At 43.1% G+C, this 20110-nt stretch overlaps 2 protein-coding genes across 6 annotated transcripts in view; both read left to right on the top strand.

Moving 5' to 3' along the window:
• The window catches only part of CDK7 (cyclin dependent kinase 7), a 48604-nt gene that overhangs the window by 18954 nt on the left and 9540 nt on the right, over positions 1-20110 (top strand). For 4 of the 5 annotated variants that reach the window (XM_053589357.1, XM_053589362.1, XM_053589367.1 and 1 more), the window contains 4 exons: positions 683-751; positions 5353-5463; positions 7965-8083; positions 11563-11662. In XM_053589357.1, the coding sequence (XP_053445332.1) occupies positions 683-751; positions 5353-5463; positions 7965-8083; positions 11563-11662 (399 nt within the window). The remainder of the gene's footprint in view (positions 1-682; positions 752-5352; positions 5464-7964; positions 8084-11562; positions 11663-20110) is intronic. The other variant, XM_053589364.1, reaches the window with a different exon arrangement.
• Positions 15214-16207, top strand: LOC128584479 (60S ribosomal protein L9-like). Its single transcript, XM_053589408.1, has 2 exons — positions 15214-15585; positions 15855-16207. The coding sequence occupies exons 1-2, from the start codon at positions 15245-15247 to the stop codon at positions 16090-16092; spliced, it is 579 nt and encodes a 192-aa protein (XP_053445383.1). The 5' UTR covers positions 15214-15244; the 3' UTR covers positions 16093-16207.

Below are 20110 nucleotides of genomic sequence, written 5' to 3'. Positions count from 1 at the left end.
TTTTTTTTGTAGAGACAGAGTCTCACTGTATTGCCCTCGGGTAGAGTGCCGTGGTGTTACACAGCTCACAGCAATCTCTACTCTTGGGCTTACGGGATTCTCTTGCCTCAGCCTCCCGAGTAGCTGGGACTACAGGCGCCCGCCACAACGCCTGTTGCAGTTTGGCCGGGGCTGGGTTTGAACCCGCCACCCTCGGCATATGGGGCCAGTGCCCTACTCACTGAGCCACAGGTGCCGCCCGGGATTTTTTTTTTTTTTTTTTTGGTTACAGTTCAGCCGGGGCCGGGTTTGAACCCACCATCCTCGGTATATGGGGCCAGCGCCTTACCGACTGAGCTACAGGTGCTGCCCCCCGGGATTTTTTTTTTAAACTGGAGACTATGGTGAGGTTTTCTTAAGTTTCTTTTCTTTTCTCTTCATTAATTTATTTCTTAATTATAACCCCAAAAATCTGGGAGGAAAGGTTAAGTAGTTATTTTTTTAAAGTAAAGTTTAATATTCCTTTAGTACTTCCCCCAAAAGAACACATGTCAAATTTAATACAATTATCTAAGCTTTATAGGGAATTACCATTAGTTTAAATGCTTATTTAAATTTTTTAAGATTAACTTAGTTGGTATGATACTGTTGAGTATAAAATAGAGAATCACATTTTAACTTTTTAAAAAATTTTATTTTGCAGCTTCTTGATGCTTTTGGACATAAATCTAATATTAGCCTTGTCTTTGATTTTATGGAAACAGATCTAGAGGTAAGATTAAGATTCCTAGAGCATTTTTTCTCCCAGTTTATCAAAGGAGAACCTAAATGTTTTTCTATCTAAGATACTGGTGCTCAAAAAATTTTAATGTTGTTGATATCTGGGTGTACTCTGAAGCCAACGGATCTCTCAGTTCTTTGCTTCTAATTGTTTAGCTATATTTCTAGTGTTAAATAGATTTAGATTTCATTGGCATTTCGATCTATCCAGTTTTAATGACTTATTGACACCATTTTTATTTTATTTTATTCATTTATTTATTTTTTTTTTTTTTCTTTTTTTTTATTTTATTCATTTATTTTTTGAAACAGAGTCTCCATCTGTTGCTCTGGGTAAAGTGTTATTATTGTAATAGCTCACAGCAACCTTAAACTCCTGGGCTCAAGCAATCCTCTTTTCTCAGCCTCCCAAGTAGCTGGAAGGCTATAGGTCCCAGCCACAAGGCTTAGGCTAGTTTTTCTATTTTTGGTAGAGATAGGGTCTTGGTATTACTCAGACTGGTCTCAAGCTCCTGAGCTCAAATAATCCACCCGCCTCAAACTCCCAAAGTGCTAGGATTATAGGTATGAGCCACCGAGCCCAGCTAACCTCATCTTTTTGAAAGGCAGAATTCTTTTTTTTTTTTTGTAGAGACAGAGTCTCACTGTACCGCCCTCGGGTAGAGTGCTGTGGCGTCACATGGCTCACAGCAACCTCTAACTCTTGGGCTTACGCGATTCTCTTGCCTCAGCCTCCCGAGCAGCTGGGACTACAGGCGCCCGCCACAACGCCCGGCTATTTTTTTGTTGCAGTTTGGCCGGGGCTGGGTTTGAACCCGCCACCCTCGGCATATGGGGCCGGCACCCTACTCACTGAGCCACAGGCGCCGCCCCAGAATTCTTTTTTAAAATGTAAGATCGTATGCTTTTGTTAATATTAATGGAATCTTTAAAAATTGACAGCACAAGGATGTGGAACAATGGTAATTTTCACACACTGCTGGTGAAAATGCAAAATGGCACAGCCATTTTGGAAACAGTTTGGTGATTTGTTCCCTCAAATTCCTGGGTTCAAACAATCCTCCTGCCTCAGTCTCCTGAGTAGCTGAGAATACAGGTGTATGCTTATTTTTCTATTTTTTTTTTTTTTTCTTAAGTAGAGATGGGTCTCACTTTGCTCAGGCTGGTTTTGAACTCCTGACGCGATCCTCCAGCCCTGACCGCCTGTGCTTGGCTCAGTTTTATTTGTTACACAATTAAATCCACACCAACCAAATCCAAAGAACAAAGGAACACAATAAATGCACAAAGTGGTGGGGTGATTTAGTCCACATACCCTGTTGTAATATGTCCTTCCCACACTAATCAGTAATGTGATCTAGTGATACTCACTGCTGGGTATTAATCTAAAAGAAACAAAATTATATGTCAGCACACCAATTAGGTGGTACACAGAAGTTCAGCTTTATTCATAATCCCACAATGAAACACCCAAATGTCCTTTGTGAAGTAAATGTATATACAAACTATGGCACATCCATATGATGGAATACTCTTCAGAAGAAAAGGACACATTACTGATAACAGGCAACAATATAAATTAATCTCTTTTTTAAAGACAGAGTCTCACTTTTATCACCCTAAGTAGAGTGTTAGGCATCATAGTGCATAGCAACCTCAATCTCCTGGGCTCAAGTGATTCTCTTGCCTCAGCCTCCCAAGTAACTGGGACTGCAGGGGCCTGCCACATTGCCTGACTACATCTTTATAGAGACGGTTGTTTTGTTTTGTTTTGAGACAGAGTCTCACTTTGTTGCCCCTGGTAGAGTACTGCAGCATAACAGCTCACAGCAACCTCAAACTCTTGGGCTCAAGCAGTTCTCTTGCCTCAGCCTCCCAAGTAGCTGGAACTACAGGCGCCTGCCACAATTCCCAGCTATTTTTTAGAGACTGGGTCTTGCTCTTGCTCAGGCTGGTCTGGAACTCAAGTTCAGGCGATCTACCAGTCTTGGCCTCCCAAGAGTGCTAGGATTACAGGCGTGAGGCACCATGCCTGGCTAAATGACTCTCAAAAGCATTATACTAATTGAAAATAGCCGGGCTCAAAAGACTATGTATTGTATAATTCCATTCATATGATATTCTAGAAGAAACAAACTAAAGAACAGAATCAGATCAGTGGTTACCAGGGGTAAAGGAAGAATTACCTTTAGAGGAAGAATTACATGTAGAGGGCCTTCAGAATTTGGGGAGGTTATAGATCTCTATCTTGATTATAGTGGGGGTTACATAACTGAGTGTAAAAACTCATGGAACTATACACTGAAAAGGGTACATTTTACCTTAAATTAGATTTTTTTTTTTTTTTTTTTTTGTAGAGACAGAGTCTCACTTTATGGCCCTCGGTAGAGTGCCATGGCCTCACCCAGCTCACAGCAACCTCCAACTCCTGGGCTTAAGCGATTCTCTTGCCTCAGCCTCCCGAGTAGCTGGGACTACAGGCGCCCGCCACAACGCCCTGCTAAAATTAGATTTTTTTTTTTTTTTTTTGAGACAGTCTCAAGCTGTCACCCTGGTTAACCTTGGTAGAGTGCCATGGTGTGTTAGCTCACAACAACCTCAAATTCTTTTTTTTTTTTTTTTTTTTTTTTTTTTATTTTTGGCCGGGGCTGGGCTTGAACCCGCCACCTCCGGCATATGGGACCGGCGCCCTACCCGTTGAGCCACAGGCGCCACCCTAGAGACAGGTCTTGTTCTGGCTTAGGTTGGTCCTTGAACTTGTGAGCTCAGGCAGTCCACCCACTTCAGCCTCCCCAGTGCTGAGATTACAGGAGTGAGCCACCACGCCCGGCATCAGATCTAATTTTTAAAAAAGGAAATGGGGGCTCAGTGCTCGTAGCTCAGCAGCTACATACATTGGAGCTGGTGAGTTCAAATCCAGCCTGGGCCTGCCAAACAACAATAACTACAACAAAAAAATAGCTGGGGGCGGCGTCTGTGGCTTAGTGGGTAGGGCACTGGCCCCGTCTACCGAGGGTGGCGGGTCCAAACCCAGCCCCGGCCAAAGTGCAACAAAAAAATAGCTGGGCATTGTGGCGGACACCTGTAGTCCCAGCTACTAGCTACTTGGGAGGCTGAGGCAAGAGAATCACCTAAGTCCAGGAGTTGGAGGTCGCTGTGAGCTGTGTGACACCACGGTACTCTCCCAAGGGTGATAAAGTGAGACTCTGTCTCTACTAAAAAAAAAAAAAAAATAGCTGGACATTGTGGGCACCTATAATTCCAGCTACTTGGTAGGCTGAGGCAAGAGAATCACTTAAACCAAAGAGTTTGAGGTTGCTGGGACACCACAGCACTCTGCCCAGGGTGACAGCTTGAGACTGTCTCAAAAGAAAAAAGAAAACGGGGGCTGGGTGCAGTGGCTCACGCCTGTAATTCCAGTACTCTGGAAGGGTTGGGTGGGTGGATCCCATGAGCTCAGAAGTTAGAGACCAGACTGAACAAGACTGAGATCTCATCTCTAAAAACTAGGAAAAATTAAAGTGGCACCTGTAGTCCCAGCTACTCAGGAGGCTGAGGCAGGAGGATTCAGGTTGCTGTGAGCTAATCCAACATCATGGCACTCTAGTCTGAGTAACAGACTCTGTCTCAAAAAAAAAAAAAAAAAAGGTCTTGGCGCCTGTAGCTCAACCGGCTGAGGCGCCAGCCACATATCCAAAAGCTGGTGGGTTCGAATCCAGCCCAGGCCTGCCAAACAACAATGACAACTACAACCAAAAAAAATAGCTGGGCATTGTGGTTGGTGCCTGTAGTCCCAGCTATTTGGGAGGCTGAGGCAAGAGAATCGCTTAAGCCCAGGAGTTGGAGGTTGCTGTGAGCTGTGATGCCATGGTACTCTACCCAGGGCTTCAGTTTGAGGCTCTGTCTCAAAAAAAAAAAGAAAAGAAAATGAGAATGGGAAGTTTTAGCTCATATAACTGAGAATTCTAGAAATAAAATGACTTCAGGCACCACTCATAAGGTTGCCATCAGAACGCAATCTTACACTTTAAATCACCTCTATTTTCTTTCTTGCCTTCATGCATGGGTATAATTTCTCAACTTGGTGGTCCAGGAACATCTAGGCTTAGGTCTTTTAAGTTTATTAATCGAGTTTGTTCCCTTTGACTCTAGCACAAATACTTGGCTTGGTTGATTGATTTGTCTTCTACAACGTGTCCATCCCTGAACCAGTCACCTGGCCAGGAAACGGCAGTGTGGTAATGGCCAGGCCTGCAATATATGCTTACCTTTGAAGGCCTCACATGGGGTCAGTCCTTTCTTAGTCATGTGAACTGAGCTGAGAAGAAGTGGTTTCCTGAAGGAATACTGAATTCCAGAAGAGGCAATCAAAAACAAATGTTTAATTTCATGCCAAAGCAGGAGACAAAGCATTGCTTTCTTTCCAAACCAGAGACACTGTACCTAACTACCTCTCTTATTCTGACAGTGTTTCCTAAGGAGAGTTAGGTAACCTCTCTTGAGAGGCTAATTTTAGGTCTATAAATTGTTTTATACGGTAGAGTTCATTAGGAATAATAAAGTGTACCTGTGTGTCGTATACCTGTTTTACAGGTTATAATAAAGGATAATAGTCTTGTGTTGACACCATCACATATCAAGGCCTACATGTTGATGACTCTTCAAGGGTTAGAATATTTACATCAACATTGGATCCTACATAGGGTAAGGTTTTTATTTCTGTCTTTACGTTAATCAAATTTTATATAGCCCATTTAGTACATAATGGTCTAGATATATAAATTGTTGAACAAAATAAAGATATAGCTGGGCCATTTGATGGGCCCTTCTTCCTCTGTGTGTTCCCTTCAGTGGTTCCAGCAGGTGGTGCTGTGAGGACTCCAAATTATAGTGTGAAATTTAGATCTGGGAGAGATCCAATCCTTCTTTTTTTTTCATAGATAAACAGCTAAGTTGCTAAGTGACCTGACCAAGGTTATATGTTTTTTTGTTTGTTTGTTTTTTGAGACAGAGTCTCACTGTGTCACCCTCAGTAGAGTGCTGTAGCGTCATAGCTCACAGCAACCTCCAACTCTTGGGCTTAAGCGATTCTCTTGCCTTAGCCTCCCAAGTAGCTGGGACTACAGGCACCTACCACAACACCCAGCTATTTCTTGGTTGCAGGTGTCATTGTTGTCCAGCAGGCCCGGACCTGGCTCAAACCCGCCATCTTCAGTGTATGTGGCTGGCGCCCTACTCACTGAGCTACAGGCGCCGAGCCAAGGTTGTATGTTTTTTCAAGGTCAGCAGCTGATAACCAACAGGATATTATAACCTGTGTCTTTGGCTTTAAGTTCAGTATTCTTTGTACTACAATGTTGTAATGGGGAAAAAATACAATGAGAGTCTTGAATTAACTTATACAATGTACCCAAATAACTTTAGAATTATTTTTTTTTTATTTTGAGACAAAGAATTTTTTTCTGTGCCCTGGGTAGAGTGCCATGGCTCATAGCTCACAGCTGACAGCAACTTCAGACTCCTGGGCTGAAGCGATCCTCTTGTCTCAGTCTCCTAAGTAGCTGGGACTACAAGCACCCACCACAGTGCTCAGCTAGCTGTTGTATTTTTAGTAGAGACAGGGTCTCGCTCAGGTTGGTCTTGAACTCCTGAGCTCAAGAGATCTACCTGGCTTGGTGCCCATAGCTCAGTGGCTAGAGCGCCGGCCACATACACTGGGGCTGGGCTAGCAGGTTCAAAACCAGCCTGGGCCTGCCAGACAACTACAACAACCAAAAAAAAAATGGCCAGGTGTTGTAGCAGGTGCCTGTAGTCTCAGCTCCTTGGGAGGCTCAGGCAAGAATCACTTAAGCCCAAGAATTTGAGTCTGTGAGCTGTGACGCTATAGCACTCTACCGAGGGTGACATACTGAGACTCTGTCTCGAAGAGATCTACTTGCCTTGGCCTCCTAGAGTGTTGGGATTACAGGTGTGAGCTGCTGCGCTCAGCCTAGAAATATTATTAGAAACATTATTTACATTTCTAGTAGCTCTAAAATTTATGAAGTTATGAAATAACATTTATGAAACTCGGTGCCTGTGGTTTAAGTGGCTAAGGCACCAGTCACATACACCTGAGCTGGTGGGTTCGAATCCAGCCTGCGCCCACCAAACAACAATGATGGCTGCAACCAAAAAATAGCTGGGTGTTGTGGCAGGCACCTATAGTCCCAGCTACTTGGGAGGCAGAGGCAGGAGAATCACTTGAGCCCAGGAGTTTGAGGTTGCTGTGAGCTGTGATGCCACAGCACTCTACCCAAGGCAACAGCTTGAGGCCCTGTCTCAAAAAAAAAAAAAAAGAAATAACATTTATGAAACAGGTGGATCCTTTTTAGGAATATTTAGCTGTTGGAACAAGGCTGATAATTTAGTAAGTAGATGTTCTTAGGTGCCCTAATTATATAAGTAGCTAAGAATATATGATACAGTTTAGAACTAGAAATTAATTATCATATCTTTAATTTGGAATCCTCTTTAAGTTATTACTGATATCTTTTTAGCATAGATTTTTGAATAATATCTTCCTCATTGTTTCTAAATGCATGTTTTTATTTACTAATGTTCAAATTTGCTATTAAATTATTTATGGCAACCATTTATTGGGTGCTTAGTATGAATTAGTCATTATAGTTTCTCTTTAGAAAATATTAAATTTGGGCAGCACCTGTGGTTCAGTGAGTAGGGCACTGGCCCCATATGCTGAGGATGGCAGGTTCAAACCTGGCCATGGCCAAACTACAACAACAACAAAAATAGCTGGGTGTTGTGGCAGGTGCTACTTGGGAGGCTGAGGCAAGAGAATCATCTAAACCCAAGAGCTGGAGGTTGCTATGAGCTGTGAGGCCATGGCACTCTATCGGGGGTGACAAACTGAGACTCTGTCTCTAAAAAAATAAAAAATAAAATATTAAATTTAATCTTCATAGCAATCCTGCGAAGTAGGTTAAATTGAGACTTCATGAAATTAAGTACCTTACCCAAGTTCTTACTGTAACCAATCTTTATTTTGTTTCTACGAGATCTTATAGCAGTAGAAAACATATTGATGCTTAAATTGTGGGTGTTAGTGTTAACTCTGTTTTTGTTAAGTTTAAAATTAAGCCAACTAAGTGTACTACGGTGTTCCTCCCCATGTTGATCATTTGTTTAAAACATCCATCATACAGGATCTGAAACCAAACAACTTGTTGCTAGATGAAAATGGAGTTCTAAAACTAGCAGATTTTGGCTTGGCCAAATCATTTGGGAGCCCCAATAGAGCTTATACACATCAGGTTGTAACCAGGTAAGAATCCCTTAAGTAATTAAAAGCTTATGTTGTACAGGATATTGATCACAAATGAAACTGGCTTCTCTGAAATGTATCTTGGAAGAGTTCAGGACTCATTGTTGGTGTATTCTTAAAAAATACAGCCCTTTTTATGTTACGTCTATTTTATCACAATGAAAAAACAGCCCATTTTCAAACAGTTCATTTAACTAAATTCCCAGACATTTACCTAGGTTTTTTTTTTTGTTTTGTTTTGTTTTTTAGAATTAGAGTCTTACTTTATTGCCCTCAGTAGAGTGCTGTGGCATCACAGCTCACAGCAACCTCCAAATCCTGGGCTTAGGCGATTCTCCTGCCTCAGCCTCCCAAGTAGCTAGGACTACAGGCACCCACCACAACGCCTGGCTGTTTTTCTGTTGCAGTTTGTCTGGAGCTGGGTTCGAACCCATCACCTTCAGTATATGGGGCCAGCACCCTACCCACTGAGTCACAGGCATCGCCCTACCTAGTAATGTTGAGGAGTAAATTGTACCTTTACATTTTAGTTTGATAAGCTGGAACATCAGTGGCTATTCTTTTACCTAAGCACCTGATTTACTGGGTTCATATTTATGATATCAGTCAGTTCTGATACTGTATCCTTTGATGTAAGTGAAAATTGTATAAACAAAGCAATGTTCTAATATTTGAGTTTCTCATATTAGTAATTATATTTTCTATTTATGCTTTTGCTATATAAAAACAGAAACTCAGAGGGCATTCTTCCTTTCTTTTGGGATGCCATGCCATTTTCTCCTTTTCTCTCTCTTCCCCCCTATTTTCCCCTTTCTCATTCCCTGCCCTCTGCTGTCTTGTCCCGCTTTCTCATCTTTCTTTTCCAGTCTCTAATATAAAATCAACTTATACTTTTATAGCCTTAAAAAGAAAATCACGTTAAATAGATCAAAACAATAGATTTTATATTTCTTGTCAGATGGTATTTGTCAATTTTTAAGACTTTTTAAGGTCCTGTGAACATCTTTCCGGATTCCCTATTTTAAATTATTTTATCACCTTCTTCCAAACAGATTTCATTGAATGTCAGTCACCTAAGTAAGAAGTAGAAGGTGTGAGTCATTATTCATGTAACTGCTGGAAAAATTAAGCCCATCATTCTGGTACTCTTACAAACAGGGTCTTATATATAAGAGCATTGTTAACTGGGGCTTTCTCATCTACCAGTTTCTTTTTTTTTTTTTTGTAGAGACAGAGTCTCACTTTATGGCCCTCGGTAGAGTGCCGTGGCCTCACACAGCTCACAGCAACCTCCAACTTCTGGGCTTAAGCGATTCTTTTGCCTCAGCCTCCCGAGTAACTGGGACTACAGGCGCCCGCCACAACGCCCGGCTATTTTTTTTGTTGCAGTTTGGCCAGGGCTGGGTTTGAACCCACCACTCTCGGCATATGGGGCCGGCACCCTACCCGCTGAGCCACAGGCGCCGCCCCATCTACCAGTTTCTTATGTATTCTCTGTCTTTGCAAATCAAATGATGCTAATACCACATAAGTCAAATTAGGGTGAGGACTAAGAATTGATGAAGAAATTAGCAGCGTGATCCTCATTGATAAGCTTGACAAGAGCAGTTTTCATGGAATGATAGGCAAAAGGAGTTTAAGAGAGGATTAAAAAAAAGGAGTTGGTGCTGGGCATGGTGGCTTGCACCTGTAATACTAGCACTCTGGGAGGCCAAGGCAGGTGGACAGCTTGAGCTCACAGGTTTGAGAACAGCCTGAGCAAAAAGCAAGACCCCATCTTTACTAAAAATAGAAAAACTGAGGCAAGAGGATCGCTTGAGCCCGAGTTGGAGGTTGTTGTGAGCTATGATGCTGTGGCACTCTACCCAGGGTGACAGCTTGAGTTTGTTGTCTCAAAAAAAAAAAAAGAAAGAAAAAAGGAACTGGTGATAGTGAGAATGATAATTCTTTGATTTTTTTTTTTGTTTTTTTCTTGTCATCATCAGCCGATAAATCTTTGATTTTAATGAGAGAATGAGGAGGTAGTTATTAAGGAAGTAGAGTCTGGGGAAGTTTAAGGCCAGAGAAATAATATGTTTGTAGATTGATGAGTAAGTTTGTACACTGATGGAAAAGGTCTAATAGAAAACAAAAGATTTCAGCCGTACGTGGTGGCTCACACCTGTAAGCCTAGTACTCTGGGTGGCCGGGGTGGGTGGATTGCCTGAGCTCACAAGTTTGAGACAGGCCTGAGCAAGAGCAAGAGCAAGACCCCATCTCTACTAAAAATAAGAAAACTGAGGCAAGAAGATCACTTGAGCCCAAGAGTTGGAGGTTACTGTGAGCTAATGTTAAGACTAAATTCCGCCAATGAGAGATCACTAGACACACATGCAAAAAACAAAGGAGTGACTTTATTCAAGCATGCTTGGGCCGTACCTCCGACAGGACTCTGCTCAGAGGGGACAACCCCCAGGCAAAATGGTGGCAGGTTTTATACTCTTTGGCGTGATGCATTCCGGGTTGCAATAAAATGTGGGGGAAACTTCCCAGGAGAAACCGGGACCAGGCTGGGGGGTTGGTTGGCGCAGGGACTGAAGTGATTTAGGAGGTTTAGGATTGGCTGATTCTATCCGGGACTGGCTCTACCCAGAGGCTGTGAGACCCGGGAGGATGGGCCTTCCCTGGTTGGGTATAAGGGCCAACTTTCACCTGGGTGGGAGGGCAGTTGCTGTGACGCTCTCTGCCCCCCTTTGCCTCACTCTGCCAACCAGCCTTTCTCCTTCTCTCTCTTCCCTTCTTCTCTATCCCCTATGTCTCCCACTGCCCCCAACATCTCGGGGTGGGAGTTAGTCAACATTGTAGTGTAAATAACCCACGTGTAGTCAAAATCCTCTTTTTCCAACAATTAAAGAGTTACTACAAAGTTTGTTAAAAACTTTTTTTGGCTGCAGAAAAAAAAACTGTGGTTGCTATGTTACAACTATCTTGGGATAAGGTGCTGGCATTCAGCAGAAGCCTCAAGGTCAATTACTTATTTAGAACTAGAGGGGAAAAATTGGCTCTTTTCTTTTAAAACTATAGCTTGCAGCTGCTTTTCTCTCCCCTTCCCCTCTGCCCCGCACAGAGTTAGAGTTCGGCGCTGGGCCCTTCATTATGATGTCATGGCAACAGCTTGAGACTATCTCCAAAAAAAGGAAAACCAAAGACTGATGATACAGGAGAAAGAACAAAATTGCAGGAGCATTATGCTCAAAACTCTGCAAAAGAATATGGTATCCTAGTGCTTAAGGTGAAGGATTAGCTTTGAAAACAGATATGATAGTTCATCTCTAAGAAATGTTTTTAAGGGCGGTGCCTGTGGCGCAAAGGAGTAAGGCGTTGGCCACATATGCTGGAAGTGTGGGTTCAAACCCAGCCCCAGCCAAAAACTGCAAAAAAAAAAAAAGATGTTTTTAAAATTCCATTCTAAAATGACACTACTACTTTTTGTTCCTCAGGTGGTATCGGGCCCCTGAGTTACTATTTGGAGCTAGAATGTATGGTGTGGGTGTAGACATGTGGGCTGTTGGCTGTATATTAGCGGAGTTGCTCCTAAGGGTAAGTCTAAACTAATATACACACTTCAATATTGTCATTGTAGTTGTTCTCGTTAAAATTTTTTAAGAAAAGGGTTTCTGTTTCAAACCGTCCGGTGCCCAGTTGAAATGTGGTTTATGGAAATGTTGCTCATATGAATGATTAGCTAGAGATCACCAGTAGTTATTAAGGATTTTCAGATATTTGATGTTCGCAACATGAAATATATGCTGAAACAAACGAAAATGGAACTTGGAAAAAATAGAAACAACCACAACAGACAGAAATTTTCTACCACCCTTTTTGAAACTTCAGGCCTAAGAAAGATACTTGAAAATTTAAAAATAAGAAAGAGATAGCTAAAAGCAAACAAAAACAGTGAAAGGATTGGAAAAGTGAGCTGAAGAACTCCTTCATTAATTAAAATTAAAAGATAAAGAGGTGGCAGGGCATGGTGTTACATGCCTGTAGTCCCAGCTACTTGAGAGAGGCTTGAGGCAGGAAGATAACTTGAACTCCAGGAGTTTGAGACTAACCTGGGTGATATAGCGAGACCTTGTCTCAAGCAAACAAACAAAACTAAACTAAGGCATGGAGTGTAGTAGAAAAAAGATAGGAAAACTGGCACCTTTATTTAGGATTGATCCTAGAGTACATGAAGAGAAAAATAAATACAATGCAGAGTGAGACATCTTAAGAAAATAACCCAAGTTTGATGAATCTTTAAAGTGCCATGTAAAGTATAACTATCATGTATCCTTAAAAATTAAAAAACTTGGCTCGGCGCCTATGGCTCAAGCTGCTAAGGCACCAGCCACATACACCTGAGCTGGCGGGTTCAGATCCAGCCCGGGCCTGCCAAGCAGGTGCCAGTATCCCACCTACTTGGGAGGCTGAAGCAGGAGAATCTTTTGAGCCCAGGAGTTGGAGGTTGCTGTGAGCTGTGATGTCATGGCACTCTGCCTAGGGTGACAGCTTGAGGCTCTGTCTAAAAAAAAATTTTTTAAACTTGACCAGGCGCAGTGGCCCACACTTACAATCCTAGCGCTCTGGGTGGCCAAGGCAGGTGGATTGCTTAAACTCAGGAGTTTGGTAGTGCCCTTAACTCAGTGGGTAGGGCGACAGCCACATAAACACCCAGGCTGGTGGGTTTGAACCCAACCCAGGCCAGCTAAACAACAATGACAACTGCAACAACAACAACAACCACAAAAAATAGCCAAGTGTTGTGGTGGGCGCCTGTAGTCCCAGGTACCTGGGAGGCTGAGGCAAGAGAATCGGTTGAGGCTAAAATTTTGGGGTCATTGTGAGCTGTGATGTTACAGCACTCTATTGAGAGCAACGTAGTGAGACTCTGTCATAAAATAAAATAATAAAATAAGGGCAGCGCCTGTGGCTCAGTGAGTAGGGCGCCAGCCCCATATGCTGAGGGTGGCGGGTTCAAACCCAGCCCCGGCCAAACTGCAACCAAAAAATAGCCGGGCGTTGTGGCGGGCGCCTGTAATCCCAGCTGCTCAGGAGGCTGAGGCAAGAGAATCGCGTAAGCCCAAGAGTTAAGAGGTTGCTGTGAGCTGTGTGATGCCACGGCACTCTACCCGAGGGTGGTACAGTGAGACTCTGTCTCTACAAAAAAAAAAATAATAATAATAATAAAATAAAATAATCAGGAGTTCAAGACCAGCCTGAGCAAGAATGAGACCCTATCCCTACTAAAAATAGAGAAATTATCTGGGCATTGTGGTGGATGCCTGTAGTCTCAGCTAATTAGGAAGCTGAGGCAAGAGGATAGCTTGAGCCCAAGAAAATGAGGTTGCTGTGAACTATGATCTCACCATTGCATGCTAGCTTGGGGCAACAGAGTGAGACTGTCTCTCTCACACACACGCAAATCAAACTATAAATTAAAAAACTTTATAAAAGGGTACTATAAAGACCTTGCATAAATGAAAAAGGGCCATGCCAAGGCACATCATTATGAAATTTCAGAGTGCTAAGGGATAAGGAAAAGATTTTATTTCCACAGAAAGGAAAAACAGCTTACAAAGAAAAGAAAGAATTGTGGGAGAGAATGACATCATCCTTCTCAATAGCAACATCAGAGTCTATAAGACTTCACATTGTGAGAGAAAATGTATTTTTCAACCTAGAATTCTATCCTTACTCATATTTTCAATTAGCTGTGAGAGTAAATACGTAAAAAGTTTATGTCCAGGGCGGCGCCTGTGGCTCAAGGAGTAGGACGCCGGTCCCATATGCCAGAGGTGGCGGGTTCAAACCCAGCCCTAGCCAAAAAAAAAAAAAAAAAGAAAGTTTATGTTCAATTCCTTTCCTGGGAAGTAATTGGAAGATGTACTCTTTTTTTTTTGGAGACAGAGTCTCACTATGTCGCCCTTGGTAGAGTGCTGTGGCGTCACAACTCACAGTAACCTCAAACTCTTGGGCTTAAGCGATTCTTTTGCCTCAGCCTCCCAAGTAGCTGGGACTATAGGTGCCCACCACAACGCCTGGCTTTTTTTTTTTTTTTTTGTAGAGACAGAGTTTCACTTTATTGCCCTCGGTAGAGTGCCGTGGCGTCACACAGCTCACAGCAACCTCCAACTCCTGGGCTTAGGCGATTCTCCTGTCTCAGCCTCCCGAGTAGCTAGGACCACAGGCGTCCGCCACAACGCACGGCTATTTTTTTGTTGCAGTTTGGCCGGGGCCGGGTTTGAACCCGCCACCCTTGGTATATGGGGCCGGCGCCCTGCTCACTGAGCCACAGGCGCCGCCCGACGCCTGGCTATTTTTTTTTTTTTTTTTTTTTGTAGAGACAGAGTCTCACTTTATGGCCCTCAGTAGAGTGCCGTGGCCTCACACAGCTCACAGCAACCTCCAACTCCTGGGCTTAAGCGATTCTCTTGCCTCAGCCTCCCGAGTAGCTGGGACTACAGGCGCCCGCCACAACGCCCGGCTATTTTTTGGTTGCAGTTTGGCCGGGGCTGGGCTTGAACCCGCCACCCTCGGTATATGGGGCTGGTGCCCTACTGACTGAGCCACAGGCGCCACCCGCCTGGCTATTTTTTTATTGCAGTTGTTGTTTAGTTGGCCCAGGCTGGGTTTGAACCCGCCATCCTTGTTGTACATGGCTGGTGCCATAACCACTATTCTACAGGCGCCGAGCCAAGATGTGTTCTTTAAAGTATAAGAGTGAACCAAGAAAAAATTGGGATCCAGGGCACATGAGATTCAACAGGAAAGAGATGAATAGAATTTCCTATTTAATAGTGAAGGATAGTTCTGAAATAACAGGTATGCATCAGGCTAAGAGAGTAGCTAGTGCAGATTAGAGCAGGTAGGATAAAGGCTACAGTCTCTCTGGGTGGTTTTCACAAAAAGACAAAAAGGAACTGATGAACTGCAACAAAAAAATAGCCGGGCATTGTGGCAGGCGCTAAGAGAATCACTTAAGCCTAAGAGTTTGAGGTTGCTGTGAGCTGTGATGGCACTCTACCCAGGGTGACATAGTGAAACTCTGTCCCCCCCCCCCAAAAGGTTTATATATTAGTCTAATTCAAATAAAACATTAAGAACACAAAGCTTGCTCTTTGTCGCATCTCCGCGAGAATGAAGACCATTCTCAGCAATCAGACTGTGGACATTCCAGAAAATGTCGACATCACTCTGAAAGGACGCACAGTTATCATAAAGGGTCCCAGAGGAACCCTGCGGAGGGACTTCAACCATATCAATGTGGAACTCAGTCTCCTTGGAAAGAAAAAGAAGAGGCTCCGGGTTGACAAATGGTGGGGAAATAGAAAGGAACTGGCTACTGTTCGCACTATTTGTAGTCACGTACAGAACATGATCAAGGGTGTTACACTGGGCTTCCGTTACAAGATGAGGTCTGTGTATGCTCACTTCCCCATCAACGTTGTTATCCAGGAGAATGGGTCTCTTGTTGAAATAAGAAATTTCTTGGGGGCGGCGCCTGTGGCTCAGTCGGTAAGGCGCCGGCCCCATATACCGAGGGTGGCGGGTTCAAACCCGGCCCCGGCCGAACTGCAACCAAAAAATAGCCGGGCGTTGTGGCGGGCGCCTGTAGTCCCAGCTACTTGGGAGGCTGAGGCAAGAGAATCGCTTAAGCCCAGGAGTTGGAGGTTGCTGTGAGCTGTGTGAGGCCACGGCACTCTACCGAGGGCCATAAAGTGAGACTCTGTCTCTACAAAAAAAAAAAAAGAAATTTCTTGGGTGAAAAATATATCCGCCGGGTTCGGTTGAGAGCAGGCGTTGCTTGTTCGGTATCTCAAGCCCAGAAAGATGAGTTAATCCTCGAAGGAAACGACATTGAGCTTGTTTCAAATTCAGCTGCTTTGATTCAGCAAGCCACAACAGTTAGAAACAAGGATATCAGAAAATTTTTGGATGGTATTTATGTCTCTGAAAAAGGAACAGTTCAGCAGGCTGATGAATAAGATCTAAGAGTTGCCCAGCTGCAGCAAGACACCACATGATATTCCTTAAGATCTCTTTGTAATTTCAGCAATGCAATAAAAAATTCATTAATTTGAAAAAAAAAAAAAAAAAGAACACAAAGCTTAGAGTTCCAAAGCCCCTCTTCCTTTAGAGGAAAAAAAGTTTATTCATATGAATATTTTAAAACAATGCAAAGCAGATAGAGTACCATATTTTTTACTGTGCATAGTAATACACCTTTTTGCCCAAATTTTTGAGGAATAATTAAGGATGCGCATTATACATGGGTAGTATGGCTTGGGGAGACTCATGTGGTTTTCAGTCTGGGAGAATCCAGATCTGGTGGGAGAACAGCCTCCACCCATCACAGTGATCAGGTGACAGTGGTGCCAAAGCTGGCAAGGTGGGTCACAGCCATCTGGGGCAAGGTCCGAGGCCAAAGGCCCAACCCAGATGTGGGGACTGTTAGCCTATTGCAGGCCCCAGGGACCCATCTGGCTGCCCACAGGCCAAGGGGCCTCAGAAGCCACCCTGCCAGCCACACAGGTGGCCGTCTCCACCACTGCCTCGTGGCCACATGGTGGGGAGGGCTGGGTTCCTGGGAGAGATGGGAGAGGGGGAGAGGGTAGCCTTCACAGAGCCAGCAGCTGCAGGAGGGCAAAGCTGGGCTGTGCCAGCTGCACATATACTGGGGGAACTTTAGCCTTTCCCATTTGTGTCTCTTTTGGCAGAGAGCTTGCAACTTTGTAGATGGGTGTTTTCCTGGATGTTTGGGTCAAAAACATAGGTGTAAATGTTGCACCATAAAATATGATAGTAAAATGTGTCTTTATGTACCCAACAAATCAATGGCCAATTTTATCAGTACCCTCCCACACTAAAGTTTTGCCACATGTCTCAAACGTCATATTTTATCTCTGTTACTTTAGTATTTTTATCTAAATGATAAAGATTTATTATCGTAGCCACAATACCATTGTAACCTGAAAAAAGAATAATAATTTTGTTTTTGTTTTTTGAATTGAAACAGTCTCACTTTGTCACCCACGATAGAGTGCCGTGGCGTTATAGCTCACAGCAACCTCAAACTCTTGTGCTCAAGCGATTCTCTTGCCTCAGCCTCCCTAGTAGCTGAGACAACAGGTGCCTACCACAACAGCTGGCTATTTTTTTTTTTTTTTTGTTCAGCAGGGGTTCAAACCCACCAGCCCTGGCACATGTGGCTGGCGCCCTAACCACTGATCTACAGCGCCCAGCCAAGAATAATAATTTCTTTCTTTCTTTTTTTAACTGAACCAATTTAGTTAATTTATTTATTTATTTTTTTTTTTACAGACAGAGTCTCACTTTGTTGCCCTCAGTAGAGTGCTGTGGCATCATAGTTCACAGCACCCTCCAGCTCTTGGGCTTATGCAATTCTCTTGCCTTACCCTCCTGAGTAGCTGGGACTACAAGCACCCACCGCAACGCCCGACTTTTTTTTTGTTGCAGATTGGCCAGAGCTGGGTTCGAGCCATCCACCCTCAGTATATGGGGCCGGTGCCCTACTCATTGAGCCACAGGCTCCGCCCATAATAATTTCCTAATACCATCAAATCTGTATTCAGATTTCCCTTACTTTTCTCATAAATGTCTTCAATATTTGGGTTGTTCATATTGGGTTCTAAACTTGAAACATTAGATAGCTCATTTTAATTTAAAGTTTTTACGTATACATCCTTAAAATCTATCCATAATTTGCATTAGTGGTCTCCAAAGTAAGGATCCTGGTATCCTACAAAAGATAAGGTAATCTTTTAGAGTATAAGAAGAATTGAAGGCTTGGCGCCCATAGCTCAGTAGGGTACCGGCCATATACACTGAAGGTGTTGGATTCAATCCTGGCCCAGGCCTGCTAAACAACAATGACACCTGCAACCAAAAAGTAGCTGGGCTGGTGCTTGTAGTCCCAGCTACTTGGGAGGCTGAGGCAAGAGAATTTGAGGTGGCTGTGAGCTGTTATGCAACAGTACTCTTCAGAGGACAACACAGTGAGACTCCATCTCAAAAAAAAGAACATGTTCAGAAATACTTACAATGTTATTTAATACCCATTTTAGTTATTTTTTGAGTATATTTAATAAACATAATAGTATAGTGTTACATAATTCATAGTAAATAGGGATTTTACGAAATCTGAGTCCATTGAGAAAATAAGAACATTAATTTGATCATGAAAGTTTAATACAGCGTAAAGAATTATTAATTACCAGGAGGTTGGAGCACTGGATTGACAATAAGAGAATTTTAATGAACACAGAAGTAGCAGGTATACTGGGAGTCTGAGGCAGGTGGATCACCTGAGCTCAGGAGTTCAAGACCACTCTGAGCAAGAGCAAGATCCTTGTCTCTAAAAACAGCCAGGCATTCTGGTGGGTGCCTGTACTCAGGAGGCTGAGGCAAGAGGATCACTTGAGCCCAAGAGTTTGAGGTTGCTGTGAGCTGTGATGCTACAGCACTCTACCAGGGTAATAAAGTAAGACTGTCTCAAAAAAAAAACCAAGACCTGTTGCTACCTCAAAATAAAAAAATTAGCCAGGTGTCGTGAAGGGCACCTCTCATCCCAGATACTTGAGAGGCTGAGGCAAGAGAGTTGCTTGAGCCCACAAGTTTGAGGTTACTGTGAGCTGTGACACCAGAGCTCTCTACTGAGGGTGACAAAATGAGACTCTGTCTCAAAAAAAAAAAAAAAAGAAACAGCAGGTATAAGGATCTGCCACCACTACCCTAGGACTGAGATGGATCATCCAGAAAAAATTTGCCTGTGCCATCCCACCCTGCCTCAGAAAGGATAAGATCTAGACCTTGTTGAAGATGGCAGTTGTAGCTTCCTGAATGGCAACAAAGTCACTGTGGAACTTTGCTGGTGGAGCTTGCTAGAACCTGCTTTTTGGAATGTGGTAATTTGCACTCCAAAGAAAGCTGTTCTGGGAGAGGTCACTCTATAAGCACTGTGGTAGAAAACTGCCTCGGGGGAAGTAGGGGGCCTGCTGGCCTCACTGGTGGAGCAGCACTAAAGAAACTGCCCATTCTGCCCACAGCCGAAGCCTGTAACTGGAGAACTTGGGGGTGCTGCAGGAGTCAGCTAAGCAAGAAAATGGAAACCAGGAAGCAAAATCTTTTCCTTTTTGTAATGTCCCTCCAGCATCTTCTGTTGACAAAGTTTCCTTGCCTGTTGGTGAAGGAAAAATGTTTAAAGGGCCCAGATCCATTTCACTGAGAAGTCCAAAAGGCTGAATTTGGAATTGAAAAGAAGTAAATTTGGAACTGAAAAGAAGTTAATTGATAACTGATAAGAAGTAAAAAAACACTAGGGTTGTTTTTTTGTTGTTGTTGTTGGTTTGTTGCTAAGAGTGCACAATAATAATGTTGGAAACCTGGTACTTAATCTTGAGTCTTTTGAGTGAATTTGTAGATTTTTTCCAAGTCCCCTAATAGTGCTGGAGGTCCCTGTTATTCACTAAGTGTCTCTTCCATATCTTCACCCAGATGTCTGAGAGTGAATTGGAAAATCATGCCTGTGAATAGTAGGGATTTTTACTGTGTAGGGATTTTTATTATTGTCCTCTTAAAGTTGGCTGGTACACCTCTTCAGAGAATGATTTTGCTAAGAAATTGCTTAAATAATATTGGTGTGTTGTTTTCCCTACCAGCCTTTGCTCTTGACCTTTTGCTGAAATAGTTTTCTTCCATCTTAGACTGTTCCTCAGGCTAACTCCTATTTGTCCTTTGTTTTCATGCCACTTCCTTTAGGAAGCTTTTCCTAACTTGTTTAGAGTAGGTTAGGTACTATTCCTGTGTGGACTACGAGCCTGTGCTCTTACTTAACACACTATATTGTAAATGCCAATTTACATGTATCAACAATGTTCAGTTCCGCCATATTCCCCTGCTTTAATGCCTCCGGCCTAACACAGTGCCTATTAAATGGTAAGTGTTTTTTGTTGTTGTTTGTTTTTTTTTATTTTGTCTATTGTT

The sequence above is a fragment of the Nycticebus coucang genome, chromosome 1 (assembly GCF_027406575.1).
Source record: "Nycticebus coucang isolate mNycCou1 chromosome 1, mNycCou1.pri, whole genome shotgun sequence".
NCBI classification, from domain to species: Eukaryota; Metazoa; Chordata; class Mammalia; order Primates; family Lorisidae; genus Nycticebus; species Nycticebus coucang.
This window is presented reverse-complemented; position numbering and strand designations above follow the sequence as displayed.

What these genes read in the sequence shown, in the direction of transcription:
- LOC128584479 (XM_053589408.1), top strand. Translation starts at nt 15,245, where the DNA reads ATGAAGACCATTCTCAGCAATCAGACTGTGGACATTCCAGAAAATGTC. An exon ending in AATGGGTCTCTTGTTGAAAT is followed by an intron (nt 15,586 to 15,854) that starts AAGAAATTTCTT and finishes CAAAAAAAAAAA; the next exon opens with AAGAAATTTCTTGGGTGAAA.